Source organism: Dromiciops gliroides, chromosome 5 (assembly GCF_019393635.1).
Source record: "Dromiciops gliroides isolate mDroGli1 chromosome 5, mDroGli1.pri, whole genome shotgun sequence".
NCBI lineage: Eukaryota > Metazoa > Chordata > Mammalia > Microbiotheria > Microbiotheriidae > Dromiciops > Dromiciops gliroides.
The window spans coordinates 85887639-85913257 of NC_057865.1; the positions used below are offsets into that span (position 1 = coordinate 85887639).

The 25619-nt window shown below is 36.6% G+C and overlaps 1 protein-coding gene across 1 annotated transcript in view; it reads right to left on the reverse strand.

The window, feature by feature from the left end:
* Positions 1 to 25619, reverse strand: part of RNF32 (ring finger protein 32) — a 54260-nt gene that overhangs the window by 23860 nt on the left and 4781 nt on the right. Inside the window, exons 3-6 of the mRNA XM_043967518.1 lie at positions 17190 to 17335; positions 10659 to 10691; positions 9976 to 10100; positions 9456 to 9564 (exon numbers count right to left, since the gene is read on the reverse strand). Of these exons, the coding sequence (XP_043823453.1) occupies positions 9456 to 9564; positions 9976 to 10100; positions 10659 to 10691; positions 17190 to 17335 (413 nt within the window). The remainder of the gene's footprint in view (positions 1 to 9455; positions 9565 to 9975; positions 10101 to 10658; positions 10692 to 17189; positions 17336 to 25619) is intronic.

Below are 25619 nucleotides of genomic sequence, written 5' to 3' on the forward strand. Positions count from 1 at the left end.
GTTAATTATTAATAATTAGAATTTCTAGAGACAGTGGTCCTAAACTATAATTTAAAAGAAGTGGGGGCTTGCTTCTTTGATGGATGGGAGAAAGAATTTATTCTATGAATATGGTTGCAGCAAAGGTTCCAAGGTAGAAACGTCTCAACGTCAGCAAGATGGCAAGTTTTAATGAAAATAGGACAATTCAAGAAATATTTATTAAGTGCCTACTATGTGCAAAGTATTATGCTAGGAGAGGCAAAGACAAAAAAAATAAAGCTATCTCTGGGCTTAAGAAGCTCACTTCTCCTGTTGCTTATAACACATACACGCACACACTCACAAACACACACAAATATGCACAAAATAAAAGCAATTTCTAGGGATAAGGTCTTATCAACCGGAGAGTGGTAGATATTCAGGTAAACAAAGTTGGATAGGTTTTGAGGGAGCCAGGAAAGTGAGGTGGCCACAATGGCTTTCTTTTGGTGTCAATGTTCAGAATGGTTTTGAGGAGGGAGTAGATAGAAGTCTCCATGGAAATAATAGTAGTTAACTTATAAGATAACAGAAAAGACAAAAATGAAGGGACAACACCTAGAACTCCTCAACTTTACCCTGAGGTTTTATCACCTGTGGTGGTGTAGTGGAAAGAGTACTGACTTTGGAGTGAGAAGGGACCTGGGTTTGAAGTCCAGCTGAGACACTTCTTACTTGTGCGACCTTGAGCAGGTCATGTCCTATCTACGGAATGAGTAGGCTGCCTTAGATAACTCTGAAGGTCCTTCCATCTTTAAATCCTATGATGTGAAGCTCAGTAAGATAAGACGTGCCCACAGTAACTGGAAAGTGAAATGTTCTTTCATTGAAAAAGGAGTTTCATTTTTTCCATGCTGAATCTGAGGTGACAGTTGAACACACAATTTCTAAGCTTTATGCCGGTTATCATGATTTTCATGAGGAAGGTACAAAACCATTTGCCTTCTCCTGACTATCATTTATTCCATAAAGTCCATGAACAAAGACACAATCTGTACTTAAATAATGGCTCTATTGACGCCTACTGGGCTTCAAGGGTCTTGCAATTTACTTTTAGCTAGAGGAGCATGTTTTTTTTTTAATTTTTATTTTTAAAATTTGGTCTTAAAGAAAGTATGAGACTCACTCAATTATATCTTACCATGCACTATTTGTTAAAGGAATTTTAAATCATATGTCGTTGTGTAATAATATAAGATTCCGAATGGCCTGTGCAGAGAAATGTGTTTTTAAGGAGCACCCATTCACATGGGTTACCTTTCTACTATGAATAAAATTCTCTAATTATATGTTGCTTTAATGGTGTGGTCACTAAGGCGACACCATATTGGACAGATCACAACTTCTCCAGGCCCAAGTTTTCTCATCAAGAGGGACTGCACTAAATGACCACCAATTCTAAAGCTATGATCCAATGTTTATTGACTTTGAAAAATCATACAGTACAGTAAATCCCATTAAAAAAAGTTTCCAGGGGTCTGAAGGCTTCCGTTTACTTTTGCCATTAGGCTGATTAGTACATTGACTATATTAGATATAAATGGATATATTAAAAAAATTGTATACATTCCCTTTTCAATGGAGAAAAAAAAAGGTTTACCTTAAGCTCACATTGTGCCTTAATAACTAATCTTTTAAAAAAATCCATATTGCTGTGCACATTCTCATCATGTGTCATATTTTGGCACCTCAGAGGTTACGTAGCTTTGCCCCTCACTTTATAGATGAGGAAAATGAGACCTGTGGAGATGCTGAATCACCTAGAGGCAGCCAGAGCTAGGAAGAACAGTGAAAGAGGTGCTTGGCCCAGAGTCAGGAGACAGTTGAAATCTACCATGGCTCTTTATCTTTGCCTGCCTCAGTTTCCTCATATGTAAAAGAAGGATAATAATGTCATCTACCTGTCAGAGTTGATGGGATGATCAAATGAAATAATATTTGTAAACCTTAGTGTATTATATAGATGCTAGTTGTTGTTGATGTGACTTGTCTGACATTTAGCCAGTTCTCTCTTTATACTAGGACACACAGCTTCTCCTTTATATTCCGTTCACCTGCTTCCATCTATTTCTGTGCCTGTTTACAGCTTCTATGGTTGAATCAGATCTTTGTGGGTTTTTTGTTTTTGTTTTTTTGTGAGGCAATTGGAGTTAAGTGACTTGCCCAGGTTCACACAGCTAGTAAGTGTCAAATGTCAAGTGTCTGAGGCCGGATTTGAACTCTGGTCCTCCCGACTCCAGGAACATTGCTCTATCCACTGTGCCACCCAGATGCCCCTTGAATCAGGTCTTTGTGAAGGACCAGACCTGAGATTTCATGGAACTCTAAAGCAGGAAACTTTCTATAGATTCAGATGATACCTGGCTCTGCATTTCAGAGAGGGTTGCCTAGGACACTGAGAAGTTTTGTCATAGGAATGAACTTGAGCCAAGTCTTTCTGACTCCAAGGACAGGTCTTTCTCCCTGACTTCAGCTTAAGTAATAATGCCTCTTCTCTCAAAAGTCTGTACTTAATTGAAAAAGAATCATGAAGTGAAAAACATTCTACAACATACTTAAAGTAGGGTTTGTTGTACACAAATGGTTTGGGTGGGCTGGTTGGTCACTCATCTTTGAATTATTTAAGATACTGATATTGTGAAATATGTAATGGAGGAAAGTAGATAGGGAATAAAATAAATATTAAAATATTTGGTTGTGACCATGTTTAATGCACTTGAATTCCTTGATTCTAATATTAGTGCATTTCTTTCTTTTTCTTTTTCTTTTTTTTTTTTGGTGAGGCAATTGGGGTTAAGTGACTTGCCCAGGGTCACAGAGCTAGTAAGCATCAAGTGTCTGAGGCCAGATTTGAACTCGGGTCCTCCTGAATCCAGGGCCAGTGCTCTATCCACTGTGCCACCTAGGTGCCCCATTAGTGCATTTCTTATGACTACTAATAGATTTGGGGTGAATTATGTCCAAATATAAAATGACAATCAGTTGCTATGGGCACACCAATTTTTACTGGTTTGCCTGGAGTCTCTTGGAAGTCAATTGACATGTGCTATATTGTGAAGAATGGTCTGTACATTGATATAAAATGAAATTACGAGAGGTAGTTTATTGGTACATTTTCTTCTGAAACTAGCGAAGGGAAGATTTTAAAAGTTTTATGATTATTCTTTCTTTGTATATATTTATAGAATGTGACAGATTTGTAGAACTTTAGACCATTTCAAGAATCACACTGTACTAAGAATGTACTGTGGATTGCAGTCCAGAGAAGTTTAAACACAATTCCTAAACTTTTCTATTCATAACTTCTATTACAGAGTAAACATTTTATACAATGATAAAGTGCTTATATATGTGCATATATGTGTAGTATTTGATTCTCAGAAAAACCCTATTAAGTAGAGATAACATACCTTATTACTATTTCCATTTATAGATAAGAAAACTGAGCAAGTCACTTAAGCACTTTGTGCTTTGAAATCACATAGCTAGTTAGTGATAGAGCCAAGACTAGAAGCTAGACTTCCTGATTCCTAGTTGTTATATGTAAATAGCAGTATGTGTAATAGCATTATATGTATGTGTATGTATGTATACATATATATGTATGTATGCATACAACCTCACTATCTTATTTTCAGAAGTTGCTATTAGATACCTTAATGCTCATTACTAAATGTAGTATAAATAAAATGTTAATTTAGACACAAAGTAAAGCTATTTTGAAAAAAGCTAATACAATTATTTAAAAGGGAGAGTAATGAATGAGTTACATTTCTGATGTGAGAGTTAGCATAAATAGAACTTTTTGAGGTTCAGAGAATGAGAGTGAATAACACAAGAGAATTTATCAAGAAATTCTAGAGAATGTAAATACAAGAGTATGAAAAACTCTAGTTTTTTTAGTGTACAGTCATTTCTTGAAAACAGAATAAACTAACATGGATAGAGATTAACTACTTCCAGGGAAAGGTGAAAGATATTGTTAAGTGATAAATTAGCCAAGAGAATTATGGATGTCATGAGGAGGGAGTGTAGAACTTTAGAGAGAGTATGGGTCAGGCTGAGGCTACTGTCTTTGGTAGGTGCTCAATAAAGTTTCTTTTTATTGGAAAAATAACTGGAAAAGATTTGAGAACTAAAACTAGCTAGCATTTGAGAAAGAGCATATTGCTTTCTTTCCAATCAGGGAAGATTTACAAGTCTCGGAGGAATGAGAAAAATACCTAATTTCTTTTTGTCTAAGGAAAATTAATGTGTGTTTGAAAATGGATTAGGAATGATTTGCTTCTAGATAAAGGCTATTCTCCACAATATGAGCACCTGATTCTGGAATAACCTGGATATGGGACTAGGGATGAATCTAGATAAGAAGTTTAGGGTCACTTTCAGGTACTCTCTATGCATCTTATATGCATCTATTCATGTATGTTGTCTCCCCATTAGAATGCAAACTCTTTAAGGTCAAGGACTATTTTTGCTGTTTTTGTATTCCAACAATTAGCACAGTGCCTGGAACACATTAAGCCCTAAGGGTTGATTATTGCTTGATTATATGACTCTGGGCAAGTCCCTCTACTACTTGTGTGTTCTAGGGCAAGACACTTAACCTTTTAGGTCTCAGTTTCCTTAGCTGTAAAAAGATAGGCGTTTGACTTAAATGACCCATTAAGTACCTTTTGGCTCTAATGCTTATGAGCCCATGACCTACTTCAACTTCCTCATTTCCCAGACTAGGAAATGGGTTCAAAAAGGTACCTTGTTCAAGGTCACACAGATATTTAGTGACAACACTGGGAGCAGCTGTATTGGAAATCCAAGGAATTGGGTTCAAATCTTACTCTGCTGCAGGGAGGCCTCAGGTCAGTTACTTAGCCTCCTGGATCTCCATTGTAAAATGAGGAGTGGGCTTCAGTGACCTTCCAGCTCTAAATCCAAGAGTCTATGAATTCAGGTCTCTTGTATCCTTGCTTCCCTTTCGCTAATTTTCTTCCCTTTTCCCAGCTTTCCTAGGACTGATGTACCTTTTAAGCAGGGCCACAGTGACACTTTTAGGGGCTACTAAAAACCAAGTTGTTGTTTATGTTCCCAGAATGAGGAGATAACCTATCCCTGTAATGTGGCCTTGTGATGCCCTTACGAGCTCCTGAGATCTAAATGCTCTTTATGGCCTAAAATTGTAGAATTGACTCTTTGACAGGAACTTTGTTATTATAATCTAGAGGCTATTCTTATCAGAGGTCCTATTCCTTATAATAAGACCAATTTGGGCCAGTTTCCCGCTTTGTTCTTACCATGAATGGACTAACAAAGACCTGTAAAAGGGCCTTCATTCTCCTGGGAACACACATGACAAATCTTCTTTGGGCCAGTATTGGTTGAGCTAATTCTGAGGGAGGCATAAAAATTCATACAGTATGCCAATATAGGGCAGGATGCCAAAACACAGGGTGGTGAATTAACCTAAAGCCTTCTACCTGCAAAACCATATAGCTGTTGGCAGTGAAGCACATTGTGTCAAATAAGTTAGTTAAGGGGCTGAAGATCAGATTACCATAAGCAAATGTGTCTCTACTGGTGGTTCTTACAGTCTGACATTGCTTCCAACAGGGATAGCAAAGGGTCCATCAGCTATGCTGTCTGAGTAATTACTGCTTCGTGGCTGGTTACTTGAGTTCATTCTGTGTCCCACTGCTTGGCAGGCATAGCTGTTATTCCTGGCTTTTTGATTCATGGCCTCTTGTCTGTATCTCAGCTGTCCAGAACTCAGACTACTGGTCATTACTTGGGTTAAGTGTGCCTGTAAAGCTAAATTAGACCCAAACCAACTTATTTATCCTAGGGATTCAAAAGTATTTTTGTCGCTTCCTTATATGCTAATTTCACTATTACACATTTTGAGGATGTAGATTCTTGATTATAATTGAACTGTAATGTGATCACAGTAAACCAGGATTCTGATTATGTTTTGTTTCTAATAAATACTTAAGATACTTGGAAAAATTACTGATTAAATGATCAAGACAAGCATTAGGGGGAAAGGGAAAATAAGATTTATCATGCATTTTAGTTAAATATGTATCTGTCTTCTAGAAAATGATAGGTTTCTTGAGGGCAGAAAACATGTTTTTATATATTTGCTTCAGTGCCTAGCATAGCATTTTACACAAATGTTTGCTGAACTGAATTCACCTGAAATTCATTCAAATCTGACACTGGGTTTTCTTTGAGCAGGTAATATTGCTCTTCTGCAAAAAATAACATTAATAAAATAAAATAAAAATGTACATGGCTTGTACAAATCATGATTCATCTTTGCCTACCTTGAATTAAATATCTGGGTATGGATGATAAATCTCCATAAACACATGATAGAGAAGTTGCAGAATACAAACTTAATATACAATCATTCTAGAAAACAATGTGGAATCATGCAAATAAAGTGTCTCAAATGTTCATACTCTTTGATTTTGATATACTTGTGTTAAGAATATGCTCCAAGGAGGCCATTGATAAAGAAAGGCTTGGTATACACCAAAATATTTAGCTCCCTCTGTCATAGCAAAGAACTGTAAACAAAATATATGCCCATTGATAGGCGAATGACTAAACAGATTGTGGTACATGAATATAGAGGTATATTACTGTGTTATAAGAAAAAAATATGATGAATAGAGAAAAGCATGGATTTATAGGAACTAATGTAGAGGGAAGAAGGTGGAGCCAAGAAAAACAATCTGCACATTAACTACAATGATAACAATCACAAAACAGTTGAAAACAAAGGTTGCAAAATTATAAAGAACAAGAATGTCCCCTAAGAAGAGATGTGAAAAGATACTCTCTACTCCTATTGAGAGGTAGGATGGTGGTCTAGGGGTGTGGAATATTGAATATAGTCAGATTTTCTAATTATAGTTATTGGTTTCACTGATTTTTTTTTCTCTTCTTGCTCTTTTTTTTTTTTTTTTTTACCCTTTGGAATATGGGGTAGTTCTCTGAGATGATTTTGAAAGAGATGCAGAGGGAAACTTAAGTGATTTAAAACAAAAGGCATCAGTGAAATTTATTTTAAAAAAGAACTAAATTACTGATGTTGAAGGAAACTATTATATAAGAACAGACTATAAAGATTACATAAGTAAGGAAAACTAAAGTCAAGTCTATAAAATTATTAAAGATATGGATAGGATGAACATGGACTTTAAAAAAAAAACAAATCATGGAACTAATTTCATTTTATGAAGCCTAAGAGATAATTTTAAGACAAAGAAAATAAATAATTACTTTACATAATGGGAAATAAACTTATGGAATAATTTATCTTAAGAAATTTTAAAGACAAAAACCCAAGTAGATTCAGAAAAGGTTTAGATGAATTAATGGATGATAGCTAAAGGAAAATTTAAGGTTAGCCCCCCACATTTTTGAAATTAATAACATGGAAGACAAACATTCATTTCCTTGGTGCTATCGTAAGTGACCTAATGTTGGGCTAGGTAAATCATGAATCTGACCAAATACTGTAAAATGATCATTAAGTACCTAATTAAACAGTATATTCATTATTATGGAAAAAGTAGGAGACTTTTGTATTCTTAGATGGTTAAACTAGATTAAAATATAATAATAATTCAAGATTGAGAATAAGAACTTTTTTTTTTGTTTTTTTTTTTTAGTGAGGCAATTGGGGTTAAGTGACTTGCCCAGGGTCACACAGCTAGTAAGTGTTAAGTGTCTGAGGCTGGATTTGAACTCAGGTACTCCTGACTCCAGGGCCGGTGCTCTATCCACTGCGCCATCTAGCTGCCCCCAAGAACTGGTTTTTAAAAAAGTGAGAATTAAAATTATTTACTTGAGGCGGCTAGGTGACACAGTGGATAGAGGGCTAGGCCAAGAGTCATGAAGACCTGAGTTCAAATGTGACCTTATTAGCTGTGTGACCCTGGACAGTGGTTGTAATACTTCTGTTTGCTTCAGTCTCCTCATTTGTAAAATGGGGACAATAATAACACCCAGCTCCCTGGATTTCAGTGAGGATCAAATGAGATTTTGTAAAGTGCTTAGCATAGTAGGCACTTAATAAATGCTTATTTCCTTCCTTCCTGTCCTGTTATTGTGAAATCAATTACATATTAGTGAGACCAAGAGTTCCTAGTTTCATACACTATACATTAGTAGGCCCTCAGTATTTACTGTTGATGACGATAATGGTGAAGTCTTAACATTGTGATTCTCTGCTTTCTCTTTCCATTTTTGCCATATGATATACAAAAACTAGATCACTATTTTTTAAAAAAGAACATTATTTGCCCAAAGAAATCATTGTGATATATCTGAATAATTTCAGGGTAAATTCAATTCAGAAGCCATTTATACAAGATACTTTTCTAGTTATAGACAAAACTAACAGGTATGTCTCACTCAAGTCCTTCCACAGTGTTTTGTACAAATATTTGTTGATGTACAAAGCTAAATAAGACATAGTTCCTGCCTCCAGGATCTTATCATTTCATAGGGAAGATAAGATATGCACAGTGGTAACTACAGCACAAAATACGATGATTGACTATGCTGTGCAAGGAGAGATGAGATTGACACGAGAAAGTTTAGAAGGGGAAGAGAACAGAATCGTCCCATGTAGGATTAGAGTAAGAAGAGGCATAAGCAAAGGAGAGAGAGGAAAGCAGTGGTGAGTTAGGAATATAAAAGGGGCATCAGGAGAGTTTGATGCCAGAGAATCCAAGGGAAGAGGGAGACAGTGGTCAAAAATATCATCTACTGTAGACAATCTTAAGGAAGAGTATAAATTTAGGATTATTGGTTCAGTTAGTTCAGATGGAATTGGTCAATCAGATCAAACAACTAATTTCAATTTACTGAATCAACTGTAGTTTGTATAAATTGTCCTAGATATAATATTAAGTGTTAAGATAAATTTTAATGAAATATTTTATGGACTATTATGAAATTGTCAAAATATTTAATTTTTATTCAATTTAATTTGCTTAAAAACAGCACTTTTTAGTAGGGCACAGAAGTGAAGTGAAATAAATATAAAATATTGAAAGTTAGTAAAGTCAGAGAATGAAATGAATTGGAATATATCATAAAGAAAATATGGAGTGTTTTTAAGAACCGATGGGATGTGGTAGAGATAGAAATAAGTTACTAGGAAATATCTTTAATTTTCACCCTAATAACAGCTTGAAGAAGAAAACTAATAGGTTTTTCTACATTAGCTTTTTTTCTTGAAGAGAAAATAACTGGAAAACTTGTCTACACTGAACAGGTATTAAACAAAAATTAAACCCTGAATGAGATTATGACTAACATTTTGAGTGCTTATGTAACTTAAAAGACTCTAATGCCAAGGAAATTCTAAGGAGAAATCCTTAAGAGAATGTAGAAACCATATTTAGAAAATTCATATCTACCTTTTCTTCATAGAATTTTCTTCTTAATTTCGCATCTTTGGGAGGTATGGTTTGCCTCAGTTTTTTGTACCACTTCCGAACAATATATCCTCTCCAATAGGCCTGTATTCTAAGAAAAGAGATATTTGATCAAAGAGAATTATGAAGATCAAAAAAATCCTGGTAAAGCATATACCTAAGTGATGACCCAGTAATCTCTTCAGTTCAGCTTGATACAGACTGCAAACCCCTCTGTATCATGCTATATGGTCTTTTAGAGTAGAAGTGGAAGAAAAATTCATCACCCTGAGACCCAGCTGGGGATGCAATTCTCTGAATGTAATTAGGCTGGTCCTTGTTACAGTCACTTTGTCACTTCATCACACTCCAAAACCTTTCCAGATTGTTCAGTTCATGCACATATTTAAAAATTATTTCTAATGACATAGATCTCAACGTTTCATATCTGGGTTTACTCTGGATTTATTTTTAATTGGGTATGCAATGATTCATGTTATGATTAATCTGAAACAGTTCTTACCTTGTTGCACATTTTATTTTAAAAAGCCGAGCTCCATCATGTATCACTCTTGTCTGATACTGCTGCTTTCTACACAGAGGGCAAGTTTTTTTACCTGTGAACTTTTCAAAAGCCTGGAGACATGCCTGAGGAAAAAAGTTCATTTAAGATTTTGTGAGTAATTACTTATAAACAACACATTTACTTCTAATGTAATTACAGTGTTCTTTTTTCCCATAATTATGAGAATGTCTAATTTAGATTATGATGTGAAAAAGTTTCATCAGATATTAACACCTTCTTCATGAATCCTGTTCCAAAAATCATATTTTACAGGAATAAACATGAAGACATCAAAAACTTCTGGAAATCAACTGCTGTAAAGGTATATTGTTGTGTGTAAGACTAACATGAAGTTAAATCATATGAATTAAGCTATCATTCACTTTGATGTACATTATTAATAACAATCTGTTATACAAACATTTGTGGTTCTTTTGTCACATAAAATTCACCATTTAAAAAACAGGATGAATTGTATTGTAGCCTTAAGTCATGTTTCCAACTATAAATGGTGATTAAGGATAAAATAAATGGCTCTTTTTGGAAGACTTTAAATTGAGTAAGGCTAGGCTAGATTCTTTAGGTTACAAGAATGATGTATTGCATACTTTATTGTAAGAGTTAAAACAGGATTTACTTACTTTGTGAAATACATGGGAACATGAAAGCAGCACCTGTTGTTCACAGGAAAACAAAAAATTGTTTGAAGTTTAAATTAGTTTAAAAGAGATGCACCACAAACATATTAATTAAAAGAAAAGTTCTGAATGCACAAAAGGTTAACTATGTTGTTGCTTCTTTTGAAAAAAAGAACAAAACTAATCTCTGCTTCATAAGTTTAAAAACTGTACTGTTAACATTTAATATAGAACACAAAAGAAGAAAAAAATCATCTAACAATTTAGTACCCTGAACCTGAATGCATACATATGAAGTCAGGATGAATAAGCTAAATTTACCATCACTTACTAGTTTTAAACTGAGTTACTCAGATAGTGTATATTTAAAAGTAAAGCAATTAAGAAGTAGGTCTATTTCCTAGACAGATAATAAGAGTGATTGTATGTGTGTAAAGGGTAGTTGTAGGAATAGAAATAGGGATGTGGGGGATGGTGAGGGAAGGAAGCAGAGAAATGTTAAGTAAATACTTTTTTTGGGTGCTTTGTTCTACCAAATGACACTCAAATTTAAGAAGCAATATATCATGAAGACATATGAATGACTCTATTTTTCAAAAAAATGCAGAGAAAGTATGCTCACAAGCTTCATGAAAACTTCACCTTTCTCTGACCCAAATTCCCACCAAATGGTGGTTATCTGTGCCATGACAAAAGATAGAGCATTAGACCCAAAAAAGAAAGAGAAAAAGAAAAAAAGGGCAGTTGGTTATTAGTGGAAGGAAGAACTGGCAAAGGGGTGAAACTAGAACAACGAGTATGCACTATTGAGCTGGCAAACACAAAAGGATTAGTGGCTAACAGCCAACTGAAGGGAAAGCTTTCAGATTCAGTGGCTTTTCTCCCCCCTTCGGGGAAGAAAGTTAAGGAAACATGTAGGACAAAAAAAAAAAAAAAAAGCCAAAGGCATTTCCCTTTTTTTGTGCAGAATCTGAAGTAACCTTTAATGAGCACATTCTTTAACACTCCCTGGTTAAGACTTAAACCTCAGCATAGCCAGACAGCCTGAATTTAGGAGCACTATCCTGTTTTCACAAGAATTAGCCTACCTGCCTTTGTGCAATCTACACTTTCACTTAAAGGTGGATAAGATGGGGAAGAAATAAAACCCAGAATATTCTAAACAAGTCCCTTGAAATAGCTTTCCCTTTCAGTCCCTCCGTACCCCACAAAAAGTTTAAAATGAATGAATCCAGTAATCTGGATCCTTTCTGAACAATTACAATTTAATCTGCCTAATAACAATCATACACATAGGCAATTACTCATTCATCCTTTATTAAAAGCATCTTTTAAAGTATTTCATCAACAGATGCTTGAAGATATATTTTAATACAGTTAGAATTCAGTATATATAAGAACATGATAAAACATAGTAAGATCTTTGTAAATACTTGCTGCAGGGCAAATATTCTCTCAGATAACTACAATAAATCAGTAAGTGGCAGTTAATGTGCTGCAAAAAAGGTTGTAGCAACAGGGGTGCTAATGAGAACTAAATTCTAATCTGGCTGTGCCATAACTTCTTGGGTGGTCTCAAGTGCATTACTTGAACTGTTTAATCTGTTTCATCATCTGTAAAATGGGAATAACATCTGACCACCTCACAGAGATGTGTGGAATTTGTTTAATCTCTTATTTGTCATGTAAGGTGGGTCCAGGATGTAGGAAAATTGAAAAAGAAACTAGATATGCTAGACAAATGGAGTTAATAATTTATAAACGAGCACATGAGAGAATTGAATGAAATAAACAAATACACATATACCTTCTCAACTCATCTACTGCATTAAACTCTTCACTGCCCTCTCCTCCCTCACCTCAGGGTTTTTGTGATGGTCTTCTCTCTTCCCATCTCCTCTATATTTTTTGCGTCATGCCCCTTAAATGTGTCTGTCCTAGGCCCTCTTTCATTTTCTCCTTCTATACTCTTTCTTGATAACCTCATAAACTCCCATGGTCTTTACCTCTATACAGATGACTCCCGGATTTACAGAGCCATCCTGTGTGTCTCCTAAATTTCAGTCCTGTATTATCTGTTGCCTATTGGATTATTTCAAACTGGATTTCTTGGAGACATCTCAAACTCAACACATCTATAAATGAACTTTTTATTCCTTCTCTTAAACTCTTCTTCCTTTCAAACTTCACCATTTCTGTAGACGGCACTAACATCTTTCCAGTCTCCCAGATTTGTGACCTCAGCATCTTCCTGAATTTTTCACTCTCCCACATTAGATATATCCAGCTGCCAGATCTTACTGTTTCTCTTTCATAACATCTCTCTCATCTCATCTCATCCCTTCTCACTATTCACCCAGCTACCACCTTGATTCAGGCCCTTATCACTTTTCAACTAGATTATTGCAACAGCCTCTTCCTAATTGGTTTCCCTGTCTCAAGTCTCTCCCCATCTCACACCGCCATTGAAGATACTGTCCTTAAGCGCAAATCTATTCATGTGAATTTCTTGTGGCTTTCTATTATCTTTAGAATCGCATATAGACTCCTCTGTTTAGCTTCACAAACTGGTCCCGACCTAGCTTTCCAGTTTCATTGTAAATGACTTCTCCTCCTGTGCCACCAAACTGCCCTTCTCTCTGTTCCTTGATCAGCAGCACCCTCTATATCCTGTCTTAGTGCTTTTTTTTTTTTTTTTTTTTTGCAGTGCAATGAGGGTTAAGTGACTTACCCAGGGTCACACAGCTAGTTAAGTGTCAAGTGTCTGAGGCCGGATTTGAACTCAGGGAGTCCTGAATCCAGGGCCAGTGCCACCGCCACCTAGCTGCCCCCGCCCCCCACCCCCCTTTAGTGCTTTTGCCCTGTCTAGCCACATGCTGGACATATTCCTCCTCCTTACCTACACATCACAGACTCTGTCTCTCCCTTTAAAAAGTGCAAGCACCATCTTCTTCATGAAGCCTTTCCTGATATACCCCTCTGCTAGTGTCCTCCTTATATTTAACTATATCTGTATCTATTAGCTTTATATTTCTACTGCACATGGTTTTATATGTACTTGTCTTCCCTATTAGAATGTAAACTCCCTAAGTAGAGATTCTTTCATTCTTTCTACTTGTATCCCCAGCACTTAGCACAGTGCCCAGCACATAGTAGGAACTCAACTAATATTTGCTGGTTTGTTGACTGAAACTGTAGAGAATGAAAACAAGTGAACAAAGAGGGTCCCATCCTGATACTTCCCTGGATCTCCCCCATCAAATCTTCCCTTGCTTCCTTTCTTTTACAGGACCAGACAGACCAAATAACAAAGAAGTAGTTCTCTCCCTTTGCTGCAGGACAGATGTATTACCTCATGTAACTAAATTAGGTTTAGTGTTCTAGTTGCTTTTAAAATTAAAATACATTCCAAAGTGTCTAACTTCTGAAAAATAAATATCTGTCTGGTCCTTAAAAAATTTCACAAACAAAAATAATAAACTTGAAAATAGCATGAAAATTTGAACCTGAAAAAATAGAAAATAATCGATGGTTGTGGAGATATTCATTAGTTCAAATACCTCTATGGCTGTCCCTACTATGTGTGAGAATTTGCATGAGTCAGTGACATTTGAGGTTTAGATAGTTATTCATTCTAGACTTCCTTCTGATCCTGATAGTCTCTGGTCACTATGCTATGCACTGAGAGTATAAGAAAGGCAAAACCAGTCTTTCCCTTCAAGGAACATTTATTCAAAGCAGAAAGACAACTTGTAAATATGAGCTATATACAGAGCAGATGTTAGATGATATGAGAGGAGGCATCTTATAGAAAGTGGGATTTGAGCTGAGTCTTAGAGGAAGCCAGAGAAACTAAGAAGCAGAGGAGAGAAAGAGCAAAGCATTCCAGGTGCGGGGGTCAGCCAGGGCCAAGGCACCAAAGTACCATGGCATCAAGGCAAGAGATGAAGGGCTGGGTTTGATGAACTGCAATTAGGTCAGTATATAAAAAATAATATAATCTAAAACAATGAATGCTTTCAGATTTGAATTTTTCTTCTTCCCCAAATTTCATCTGGTCTAACTTAATAGGAATTCCATTCTACCCCCAAGAAATAATTATTTAGCCCTATTTGATATCAAATCTCCCATGAAGGGAGAATCTGCTACATTCCAAGGAGGCCCATTCTACTGCCAGAGAATTCTAATCATTCAAAAGGTTTTTCTTCAGTGGAGTAGAAATCTGCTTTTCTCAGCTACCCTGCTTTGTGCTAGTTCTCTATTCTCTTGCCAAATCTAGAATTGTAAGGCCATAGCTTCCAAGATGGAGGGTCTCTTCAGGGTCATGGAGTATAACCTTCTCATTTTATAGTTGAGGAAACAGGTCCGTAAACTTGCCCAAGGTCACACAGGTGGCAAGGGGAAGAGCCAAGATTGGAACCCACGCCATCTATCTTCAAATCCAGTACTCCTTCTACGGAAGCACACTGCCTCCCAAGCAATACAAGTCTCTTCCACATAGCAGCCTTCAAATAATTGTGGACAGGTGTCATGTCCTTCAAAAGTCTTCTCCTAAATATCTCCAGTTCTTCAGGTGATTCCTGTATGGCATGATCTTCAAGTCATTCACCATACTCTGGGCCACCCTCTAGGTTCCTAACATGGGGCACCCAAGAAATGAACGCAGTTGGGTAGTTAATTTATTCATTAAATAAGCATGTAATCTAAGGTTATAGTGCTTTGGGAGAATACAGAGAAGATTAAAATAGTCCTGTCCCCCAGAAATTTATTATCTAGTGGAGAGGAGGATAAGACATGCAAAAAGTACAATACAAGGTAGTATATAATATTCATAAACACAGTACTATATCTATCACATATCTTACTGTGGTGGTAGGAAGCTTAATGAATTATGATTATTAAGAATATTTAGTTTCTAATAATCCTGAGAGATTTTCCCCATGTACTATGGAGACATTCATTATATATTTTCTTCTTGCATGACCATGAATTCACAAAGTTATTCATTTTATTTATTTTTTTGTTTGTTCTGTTTTTTTTGTGGGACAATGAGGGTTAAGTGACTTGCCCAGGGTCACACAGCTAGTAAGTGTCAAGTATCTGAGTCTAAATTTGAACTCAGGTACTCCTGAATCCAGGGCCAATGCTTTATCCACTGCGCCACCTAGCTACCCCCCTTCATTTTCTTTAAATATAGAAATCCCTTATGAGTAAACTCCATTATGCTTCTTGAGGGCATCCGTCTCATTCATTTATGAATCTCCTAATGCGCTTTACACAGCAAGTAAGAAGTCAATTAATGTTTGTTTGAATTGAACTTGACTATGGCTTGACTATTGTTAACATGCTATGACAATAAGTACATTTGGTTATTGTAATTGTTGAAGCACCACAGTATCTTCAAGATCTCTTCAGAGGGAGGAGCCCTAGTGAGGTCAGGGACTCATCACACTGAGAAGGGAAAGTGAACATCCATCAAGACTTTGTCATTCCATAGAATGTCTTCAGATTAGCTTAGCCAATAATAGTGAAGTAGGGCCAGGTCCATTTGGGATCTGGAATTCAACATTAGTTAGAAAATTGTTCTTGGTGAAAGAATCATGCAATAAGGGTATAAAGATCCAAATTTAGGCCAGTGGCTGGTGTGGAAGAGGTGACTACCATGAAAGGCCCATGTGATCTGGCTGGTAGGATTTACATCAGGATGGACAGAAGAGAAATGATCAAGCTCTCTCCTGAGATCTCTCCAGAGACTTCAAGATCAGGGACCAAGGAGATCCCAAGGTCCAAAATCTAGGGAGAAATTGCTTTGGGGCCCAGAAAGGGAAGAATTCCATCTTTTACTAAATTCTGGGAGGGCAAGGGCAGAAATACTTTCTGGTATAGTCAGGGGTCAGGGTGAAATTTTTCTGCATGTTATTCTCTCTCTCTTTTTTTTTTTAAGTGAGGCAATGGGGGTTAAGTGACTTGCCCAGGGTCACACAGCTAGTAAGTGTTAAGTATCTGAGGTCAGATTTGAACTCAGGTCCTCCTGACTCCAGGGCCGGTGCTCTATCCACTGCGCCACCTAGCTGCCCCTGCACGTTATTCTTAAGCACATTCCAGAGGGTTGAGAAACAATTTCCCAAAGATAAATCCATGGCAAGGGAACTAGCACTGAGTTACTTTCCAATGTTATGAAGGACTGGGGACATTTAGGAGAAGACATGACACCTGGTCCACAATCAATTTGAGGCTGTACTGAAGGAAGTTAGGTGGAAGGGAATATTAGAGTTGGCGCTGAGGACGAGAACTGAACTCTAAGAACCTGTGTGACTTGGACAACTATGAACTTCTCATAGCTTACTGATCTACCCCTTTCCCCCTTGTCTCTCACCATTACATTGATTCTGATGTGTAATGTAGTAAAGGGGAGATATGGAAGACATTAAAGTACGTCAATTAACTAGCCTGAAGATGCAGAGCAGCCTGTGCTACTTTTGATAGTGATACTGTCCTAGACAGTGAAATCCAGATGCTTTTTCTGTACATTACTTGTGACTGAAGCTCAAATTCTTCTCTACATATCGAACACGGGTGCATAGAATCCCCTTGTTTTATGGACCTCTCTTTTACTTTTGCCCATTCTTCGGTTGATAGAGGCAATGGAGGAGGCTCAATCAAACCCAACTTCTGTGCTAAAGTAAAAAAAAAACACAACACAAAAATCTCAATTAAAATATATTTTAGAATATTGAACTTACATATAATAATTGTAAGAGGTATTTCTTCCAAGCACATTATAGCCATATTTAATATAGATCTTATAATTACCTTTATGTTCTTATTTCACATATATACAGCTGGCCTTTTCCTCTAAGATAGGAGAAAGTAATACCATAAAAGAGAGAATATTAATTCTTATTCTTTTTATTATATGACAGTCAACCAACTAATTTAATGAAACATATTCTTTGCCCAGTAATAGATAAGCCATCAGAGGAGAAAGGAAATAAACGTAAGACAGGTGCTGTCGTCAAGGGGCTATGAAGTCTGGAGAATTAAGATTTAAAGAAGAAACAATTAGAAAAATGAGTTAATCTTTTCATTGTAAAGATTTGGGGATGGGGAATGGAGAAAAAAATGAGGGAGGTACCAACAGGAAAAAAAAAAAAGAATTCATGGCTGTGAATTTATCTACAAAACCAAACCAACCTCTGGATCTTGAGATAGGTAAGCATACTATTTTCATGCCATTGATGCATCTGAATTTTGGCACACTGAGAAGAACCCAGATGCCTTTTGCCAAAAAAAAAAAAATGAGGTTCCATTATGTTATGGACTCTTAAGACTTCTTTTCTACAGTGGCTAAAAGCTGTATGCAGATAAAATTGTGCACATGAATGTTGTCTAGTAAAGCCACATTACTAAGGTTTCCTCATGGCTTAGAGGTGAACCTGGATTCCAAGACTGCTCCCAATGGAGCAGAGACGCTTTTTTTCCCTTTCCCCCCCTCAACTTTAATATAGACTTCTACTTAACTTTAAGCTCAGGAAATCAGTCATTACATTATGAATTGTTTTGGCTCTAGCAACACATGAGGACCATCTCCTGAGGGAGTAATTACACTGATGAAATCATAGGTCGTTGAAATATCAAAATACAGTAAATGTACTAAAAAAAGCTTGCTACTGAAAGCCATCCTGCGGTCAATCCAATCCCTTGTAGACTCCTTTTTGTAAAGAGTCTCTCCCTAAATTTTTTAAGAATTGGAATTCTCACATATCCAGCTTGCTTGAAGTGGAATTAATTTTTTCTTTCATTTTTTAGTGCTGAATTTCTTTTTTTTAATAACAAACATTTTTATTTGAAGTTTTGAGTTCCAAATTCTATCCCTCCTTCCCTCCTTCTCCTTTCCCCTCCCTGAGATGGTAAGCAATCAGATATTGGTTATATATATATGCAATTATGTAAAACATTACCATATGAGTCATTTTGTATAAGAAAATTTGAATAAAAGAAAAAAATGAAAGAAAGTAAAAAAAAGCATGCTTCAGTCTGTGCTCAATCAGCATCAGTTCTTTCTCTAGAGGTGGATAGCATGCTTCATCATCCGTCCTTTGGGATTGTCTTGGATCATTGTATTGCTGAGAATAGTCGTTCATTCACAGTTCTTCATCAAACAATATTGCTGTCATTGTGCCCGACATTTTCTTGGTTCTGCTCACTTCACAATACATGAGTTCATACAAGTCTTTCCAGGCCTTTCTGAAATCATCTTGCTTGTCATTTCTTATAGCACAATAATGGAATGAAGTATTTTCACTAAGATACTGGTTATTAAAGAAAATCTGAAATCTCTGATTTATGAACTGGATTTAAGATCAACCTTTCCCATCAATTATCAATTCTTGTCTCTCTTTCTCTGTCTCTGATAGCTGGTTAATATTTAGGAGACATAGATGAATTTGCTGGTTGGTAAAGAGCTTTGCATAAGAAAAGTGTTGTGAAGATACATTACCTGTCTGTAATTCAGCTATTTATTCAGCAACTTCAGTTATATAAGCAAAAAAAAAAAAGGGCTCCGCTATTAAAAGAGAAAATTTAAATTCTAGGAACATATGCATTGGAACATAGGCATTTTAAACACAAAAGAGACACTCAGGTCCTTCTCAAAGATTATTTACTCTCAGTTGGCACACAATTCTACAAAGTATGATGACCTGGTTTCTTAGCACTACAGGGATTGGAATAGCAAATTAGGTAAAGCAGATCACACTGTGGGACCTATAGGCACAGGGACTCTGATAGTCATAGTAAGTAACTAATAACAACAAAGTTGGAGATAGAAAAATTTTAAAAACAAAACATGAATGAAAAATCCTATTAGCCTTGGCTCATTACTTCAATTGGCTTTGAAGACACAACTATACATTTTAGCACAATAGGGTAATTTATATTTATAATAATTATGTTTGTGGTAAGATGATTGGAATTTGGCTGTCTGATTGGATGCGCCGCACCTGGCCTGCCCTGAAGTGAGTATGCTGCTGATGTCAGCCGGAGAAACCACTCTCCACAGGCAGTTTTGAAGGACTGCCCCTTTTTGGGGAGGAAGAGTAAATGCTCCTTGAGGGGAGCTTGGCCTCTTCTGGAGTCACTTTCCTCCCGGTGGTGGCGAGCAGCAGCAGGAGCAGTTTTTGTCCTGCGGGCCCTGGCTGTTTTCCATGGAAGCTACAAGCCCCAGGTGGTGAGTTAACATAAAAGCTCTTTGGAATCAGCTGAACTGGAAGTGAGTTTGGGGATTGTATAGACTTAGGTTAGAGTTAGGAGGATTAGCCGTATTTCTTGTTCCCTATTCCCTAGTCTTTGATTTTATTAATTTTACCTTTGCTGTTTATTTCATTCCCATTAAAAAAAAACAAAACAAAACTGATTCATTTGTGGAAAAGAGACTATTGGGCTCCTTTCTTATTGGCCTGGGAGAAATATCTAAAAAGGCAGTTCGGAGGGGAGGGAGCTTTGAACCTAGAGGCCCCTCATTATTTCCGGGATCCCAATATTACGGTGAGCCACTTAATTAACTCTCCATATATTAAATTTGGCCCTCACATGTTAAAGAAAGTTAATATTTCAGAATATTATGTTTAAGAAGGTATGGCAGTATGCAATAAGATTTCCATTCAAAAATTTTAAAATCCCAAGTTTAGGGACATAAACCCTTGGCTGTCTGGAAAATGTGGCTTTTAAAAATAGTATTTCCTGAGGGTTTTGAATAATCACAGTTTTATTGTATAGTTATATTTGAAAATGCCCTGCAGGACAGCTAGGTGGTGCAGTGGATAAAGCAACAGCCCTGGATTCAGGAGGACCTGAGTTCAAATCTGAACTCAGACACTTGACACTTACTAGCTGTGTGACCCTGGGCAAGTCACTTAAGCCTCACTGCCCCACCCAAAAAATGCCCTGCAGATGAAGATTTAAAATTATTTAAAGTTGAGCATGGTGATGTATACCGGTAGACCCTGATGCTGGTGGATTGAGTGTGAGAGTACTGAACTGTAGTAAGACTAAAGCTGACTGGATGTTTGCACTCAATCTGGCACCAATATTGTGAGTCCCCAGGAATGAAGGACCACCAGGCTTCCAAAGAAGAGGTGAACCGGCTCAGGTAAGAAAAATAGAGTGGGTTCAACCTAATCTGCATATCAGTGTTAGGAATATAGGCCAAGAGTGCACACTGCATTTCCAGTCTGGATGAGATAATGAAACCTAACTACCAACAATAACAAAAAAGATTAAGATTTATGTTTAACTCTATAAATATTGAAACATTATTTTATGGGACATCTCTTTAATAAGATCACCATATTGATCCAAATCGAGGTCATAGATCCTAAAATTATATATTTGAAAGGAAACAATATATTCACATGCATTAAAAATAATTACCCAAAACATGCTATTAAAAACCAACAACACCGATCTATTCCAGAGAAGAAATTTTTTTCTCATAAGTTTTTGCCACACAAAAATATTAGTCAGCTTGGTAACTTACAGAGAACACAAATAAATGGGAAAATTTGGAAATACTGAGCTTTTTGAGAAGATGGTTAATAGGTCACCCCTCACTTGCTATTCTTCCCTAAACTGCAAAGACTGGGAACCCACTTTTTTTGGTTCCCCCATACTTTTCTGCCCTGCCTTGGACCTTCACTGACTCAATTGTATCTACAACAATCAGCCTGAGTGATGGAGTGGAAGGGCTGAAGGGACAAAGTATAAACCCCTTGGGGAGATTCCCTTCTGTGGCTCACCTCCCATCCGACTCTCCTAGCATCTTCTCCAGCTTGAGGATATTTGAGGAAGGAGGAGAGAGAGTTGATGGGTTTTTATCGGGAGATCTCTATCTCTAAGGCATACAGGCGGTTGTGCTCAGATTTTACAAGGGGAAGAGGTCTATACTAAAAGCATAATTATAGGCTGCATCCAAGTTTTATAAAAACAGATTTGGTGTGGGGGTGTGTGGGAAGGAAGCACAGTTTTATATTCAGACCAATATGGTATTTTCCCTACCTTATTGATGACTCTTGATCATCATTATGAATGTCAGTTATTATTTTATGCTGTAGATTCAGATACAAAGGGTCAAACAGGCAACCTACTTTTTGAAAAAGTCACTGATTTGCATCTTTGTCATGAAGATGGAGTGAATGGATATATAATTGTATGACCCTCCAGGATAATACAAAGGCTGTCCCAAAAGCCCTAGTGCAGTTCTAAAATTTCATGGCTTAGAACTACACCAGGACTTTTGGGTCATATTGTATGATTAGTTTATTGAATCAAAGACCAAGGGTTGTATCTTCCACATATGTGTTTTGTTTTTTTTGTCTTTGAGGAAATCTTCATGACTGCCATCAATTTCCTTTGACTTGTCAACATTTAAAACATCTCTTTCTGAACAACACAGTGGGGCATGAGTCAACTTTTAAATACTCTTTTCATTCAATCACTAAGTTAATATTTATTGAACTGCTGCTATAGGGGAGTCATGCCTCACTTGCATTATGTTTGTTTTAAAGGCATGATAGAATAGTCTTTAGCATTTTGAGAATTTTGCTAGAGTGCTTCAGATGAACCATAAATTTTTATCACCAGACTAAGAAGATGATACCCTAGGTCACTATTTTTTCCCACTTTCTGACTTTTAATTGTACTCTAGGCACAAGTAACACTAATCATTGCATCTTTAAACTCATAAAAAGATTGTTTAGTTCTGTATGATGTCTGTATTATATGCTATAAGCCTGATTGAAAAGCTACCCAAATGTTCTGCAGCATCATGCTTATTAATTCTTTTTTACTAATTCAATCTCATTTTGAAATTCAACAGTCCCCTCTATCAGAAATAAACAGGGCTCCCTCAACCATACTTGTTTATTATAATCTTTTTCCTTTTCAATTAATGATAGGGCAGAAGTTAAAATATATTCTGACCTTTGCCCAGTTTGCATCCTGTTGCTTGTGCATACATTACCATACAGGCTAGAGTGTTATTGTTTAACTTGCTAGTATAAAGTGATGGCCTCAGACATTACTGAAGGGAGTAGAATGTACCTTTTCCTTTAATAATACTGGCAATAATTAGAAGAACCAAGATTCAGATTTAGGTTCTTGATCCCAAATACTTGGTTCTCTACATGTCATCTCCAGGGCACTTTTGAACTTGAACATTTTGAGACTTGAATGCAAGTCTTATTTATTTATATAATCCTATCATTAATCATTTCTCTGCTGAAAAGGTCATAAAGCAGCAGATTTGGATCAAGAACTCAGTTTTATTAATTTCCCTCTATCTTATAACACACACAACATCCTGGTGAACTCTCTTATAGCTGATGTGTTTTTAGCTGGGTCACAGTGAGAATTGAAATGAAAAAGTTTTTCAGGAAGCTTTTATTCTGTCCAGGACTACAACATGTAAACAGATAAATAAATTCAGTATATAAGAGGGGGAGATCATGAAATGTTTCCCATAGGAGATGGCACATGACAGCCAATGAGATTATTCTTTTCCTTCAGGTTGGTGGACCAACTGCTCATAATGTGTCACCTTGTAATCTCTGGATGTCAAGATCAAAAACATATTTAAAACAAAATTTCCCATTGTCCCCCGAACCAACTCTCCCTGCAGACACTGCTATTTCTGCTGGGGTGCCATCAACTTCCCCAGTCATCTCTGCTTCCCTACTTTCTACCCATATCCTGAGTTTCATAATTTTTTTCCTGACTCTCACTATTTCTCCTTGTTTCCTCCATTCTCATTTTCAAACATGTCTTTAACCCTGTTCATTCCATGTTCATAGTACTTGACTACTGCAACGATCTCCTACTTAGTTTCTCTGCCTCCAGTTTCTTCCCTACGCTAACCTCTTCTGTACCCTATTACTCACACTCCTTCCACTGTATTTGCCCTGCTCAAAAAGATTCTATTGCCTCCCTTGACAAATGGGATAAAATCTAAGCACTTTTACCTGGCTTTAAGTCCCTCTATAAAGTTCCAAAGTAGAACTCATGGTCTCCTAGAAACCTGTCCTTCAATTTCAAACTATTCTTTTTCTGTTGAATGCAACCCTATCCTTTCAGCCACCCAAATTCACACTGGTTCTCCCCCTCCAATAGGTTACCAAGTTTTATCTATTCTATGTTCATATCTCTCCAATATGATCCCTTATTTCCACTTGCATGGCTAACTCTTATTCACTTTTTTTTTTTGGTGGGGCAATGAGGGTTAAGTGACTTGCAGGGTCACACAGCTAGAAAGTGTCAAGTGTCTGAGGCTAGATTTGAACTTAGGTCCTCCTGAATCCAGAGCTGGTACTTTATCCATTTCACCACTTAGCTGCTCCTCTTATTTAATTATTTTCTGGACCATTGGAGTAGCCATATAATTGATTTCCCTGTTTTCAGTCTTTTCTCTACAAAGATCCCAGCTATCTGGCCTATTCACTGCTCCAAGATCCCAGCTATCTGGCCTATTCACTGCTCCTCCAACTCAGTTTTTCCTCTCTCATCTTCATGCTTGTGCACAGGCTCTCTATCCCTCATGCCTGGAACACTCTCCTTTCTCATCTTTGCCTCTTAGACTTCCTAACTCCTTTCAAGACCTCAGCTCATGTGCCATATCCTATGGGAAACATTGCATGATCTTCCTAGTTGTTAATGTCCTCCCCCTCTTAGACATTGTATTTACTTACCTGTTTACATGTTGTAGCCCTGGACAGAATAAAAGCTCCCTGAAGAACTGTTTTTCATTCCTGTTTTTGTATTTTAATTACCTAACAGTGCTTGACATAGAAAAGCTGCTTAATTTGGACCTGTTGAACTGAACCTGACTTTATAACCTTGTTCTTACTACTATCTAACAAGAACCTTTTGTTGAGAGACAGATTGGTCTATTCGATGTCTTTTGAAATCACTTTGTATCTTTCTCTACTTGTATCTTACCTCTACTTTGTACTTCTCTCTTCTCTCCAAACTTTATTTAGCTTTCAAGGCCCAGTTTAAATTCATAATGTTCTATGAAGACTTCCCTAATTACTTCAAACAACTTTCATTGTTGTTGAGTCGTTTTAGTCATGTTCAATTCTCTGTGACCCTATTTGGGTTTTTCTTGGCAAAGATACCAGAGTGGCTAGCCATTTTCTTCTCCAATTCATTTTACAGATGAGGAAACTGAGAAAAAGAGGGCCAAGTGGCTTGCCACAGTTAGTGGCAAGATGAGTCTTCCTGACTCCAGGACCAGCACTCTGTCCACTGAGCCACTTAGCTGCCCTACTTCAAGCAATAGTCAACACTTAATCATATTTCTTGGATTGTTGTACTCTAAGTAAATTGATATTATTATTCAACTTTCTATGTGTGTCTATCTCATCTTTCAAACTAAAATATAGATGCCTTGAATGGCAGAACCTATTTCTTTGTATCTCTTCCAACTCTGGGGGAAGTGGCTCACAGATTTTTTTTTCCAAAATAATGAATGAAATATATATTTAAACAAATGGGTTAGTTCTCATTTTAGTCAGTTAATTAATATAATAATCACTTCTGGGAAGATACTGTGAATGTTATATTCATCTAACTGGCATTTACTAAGAAAATCCATGAAAATTTTGTACCTTAGTCTCATAAATTCTATACTATGCAAAGTTCTACTTGGCCCAATTGCCAGATATTTCTAATCCTGCAATTTATATCTGAGGGGAAAAGAATGATTCAAACTAGATTTAATCTGAGTTTATTTTATTATGTAAAACATCTAGCAGCAATTTAGGATTTGTATTTTTACCACTAGTCAACAAATACTTTCTAGTACCCCAGTGTTTTTCAGAATCATTCCTTGATCAATATATATCATATTAAAATTTACTTTTGAAATACCTACTATGGAATTCTTAAGCTTTTTACTGTTTATTTTTGTGA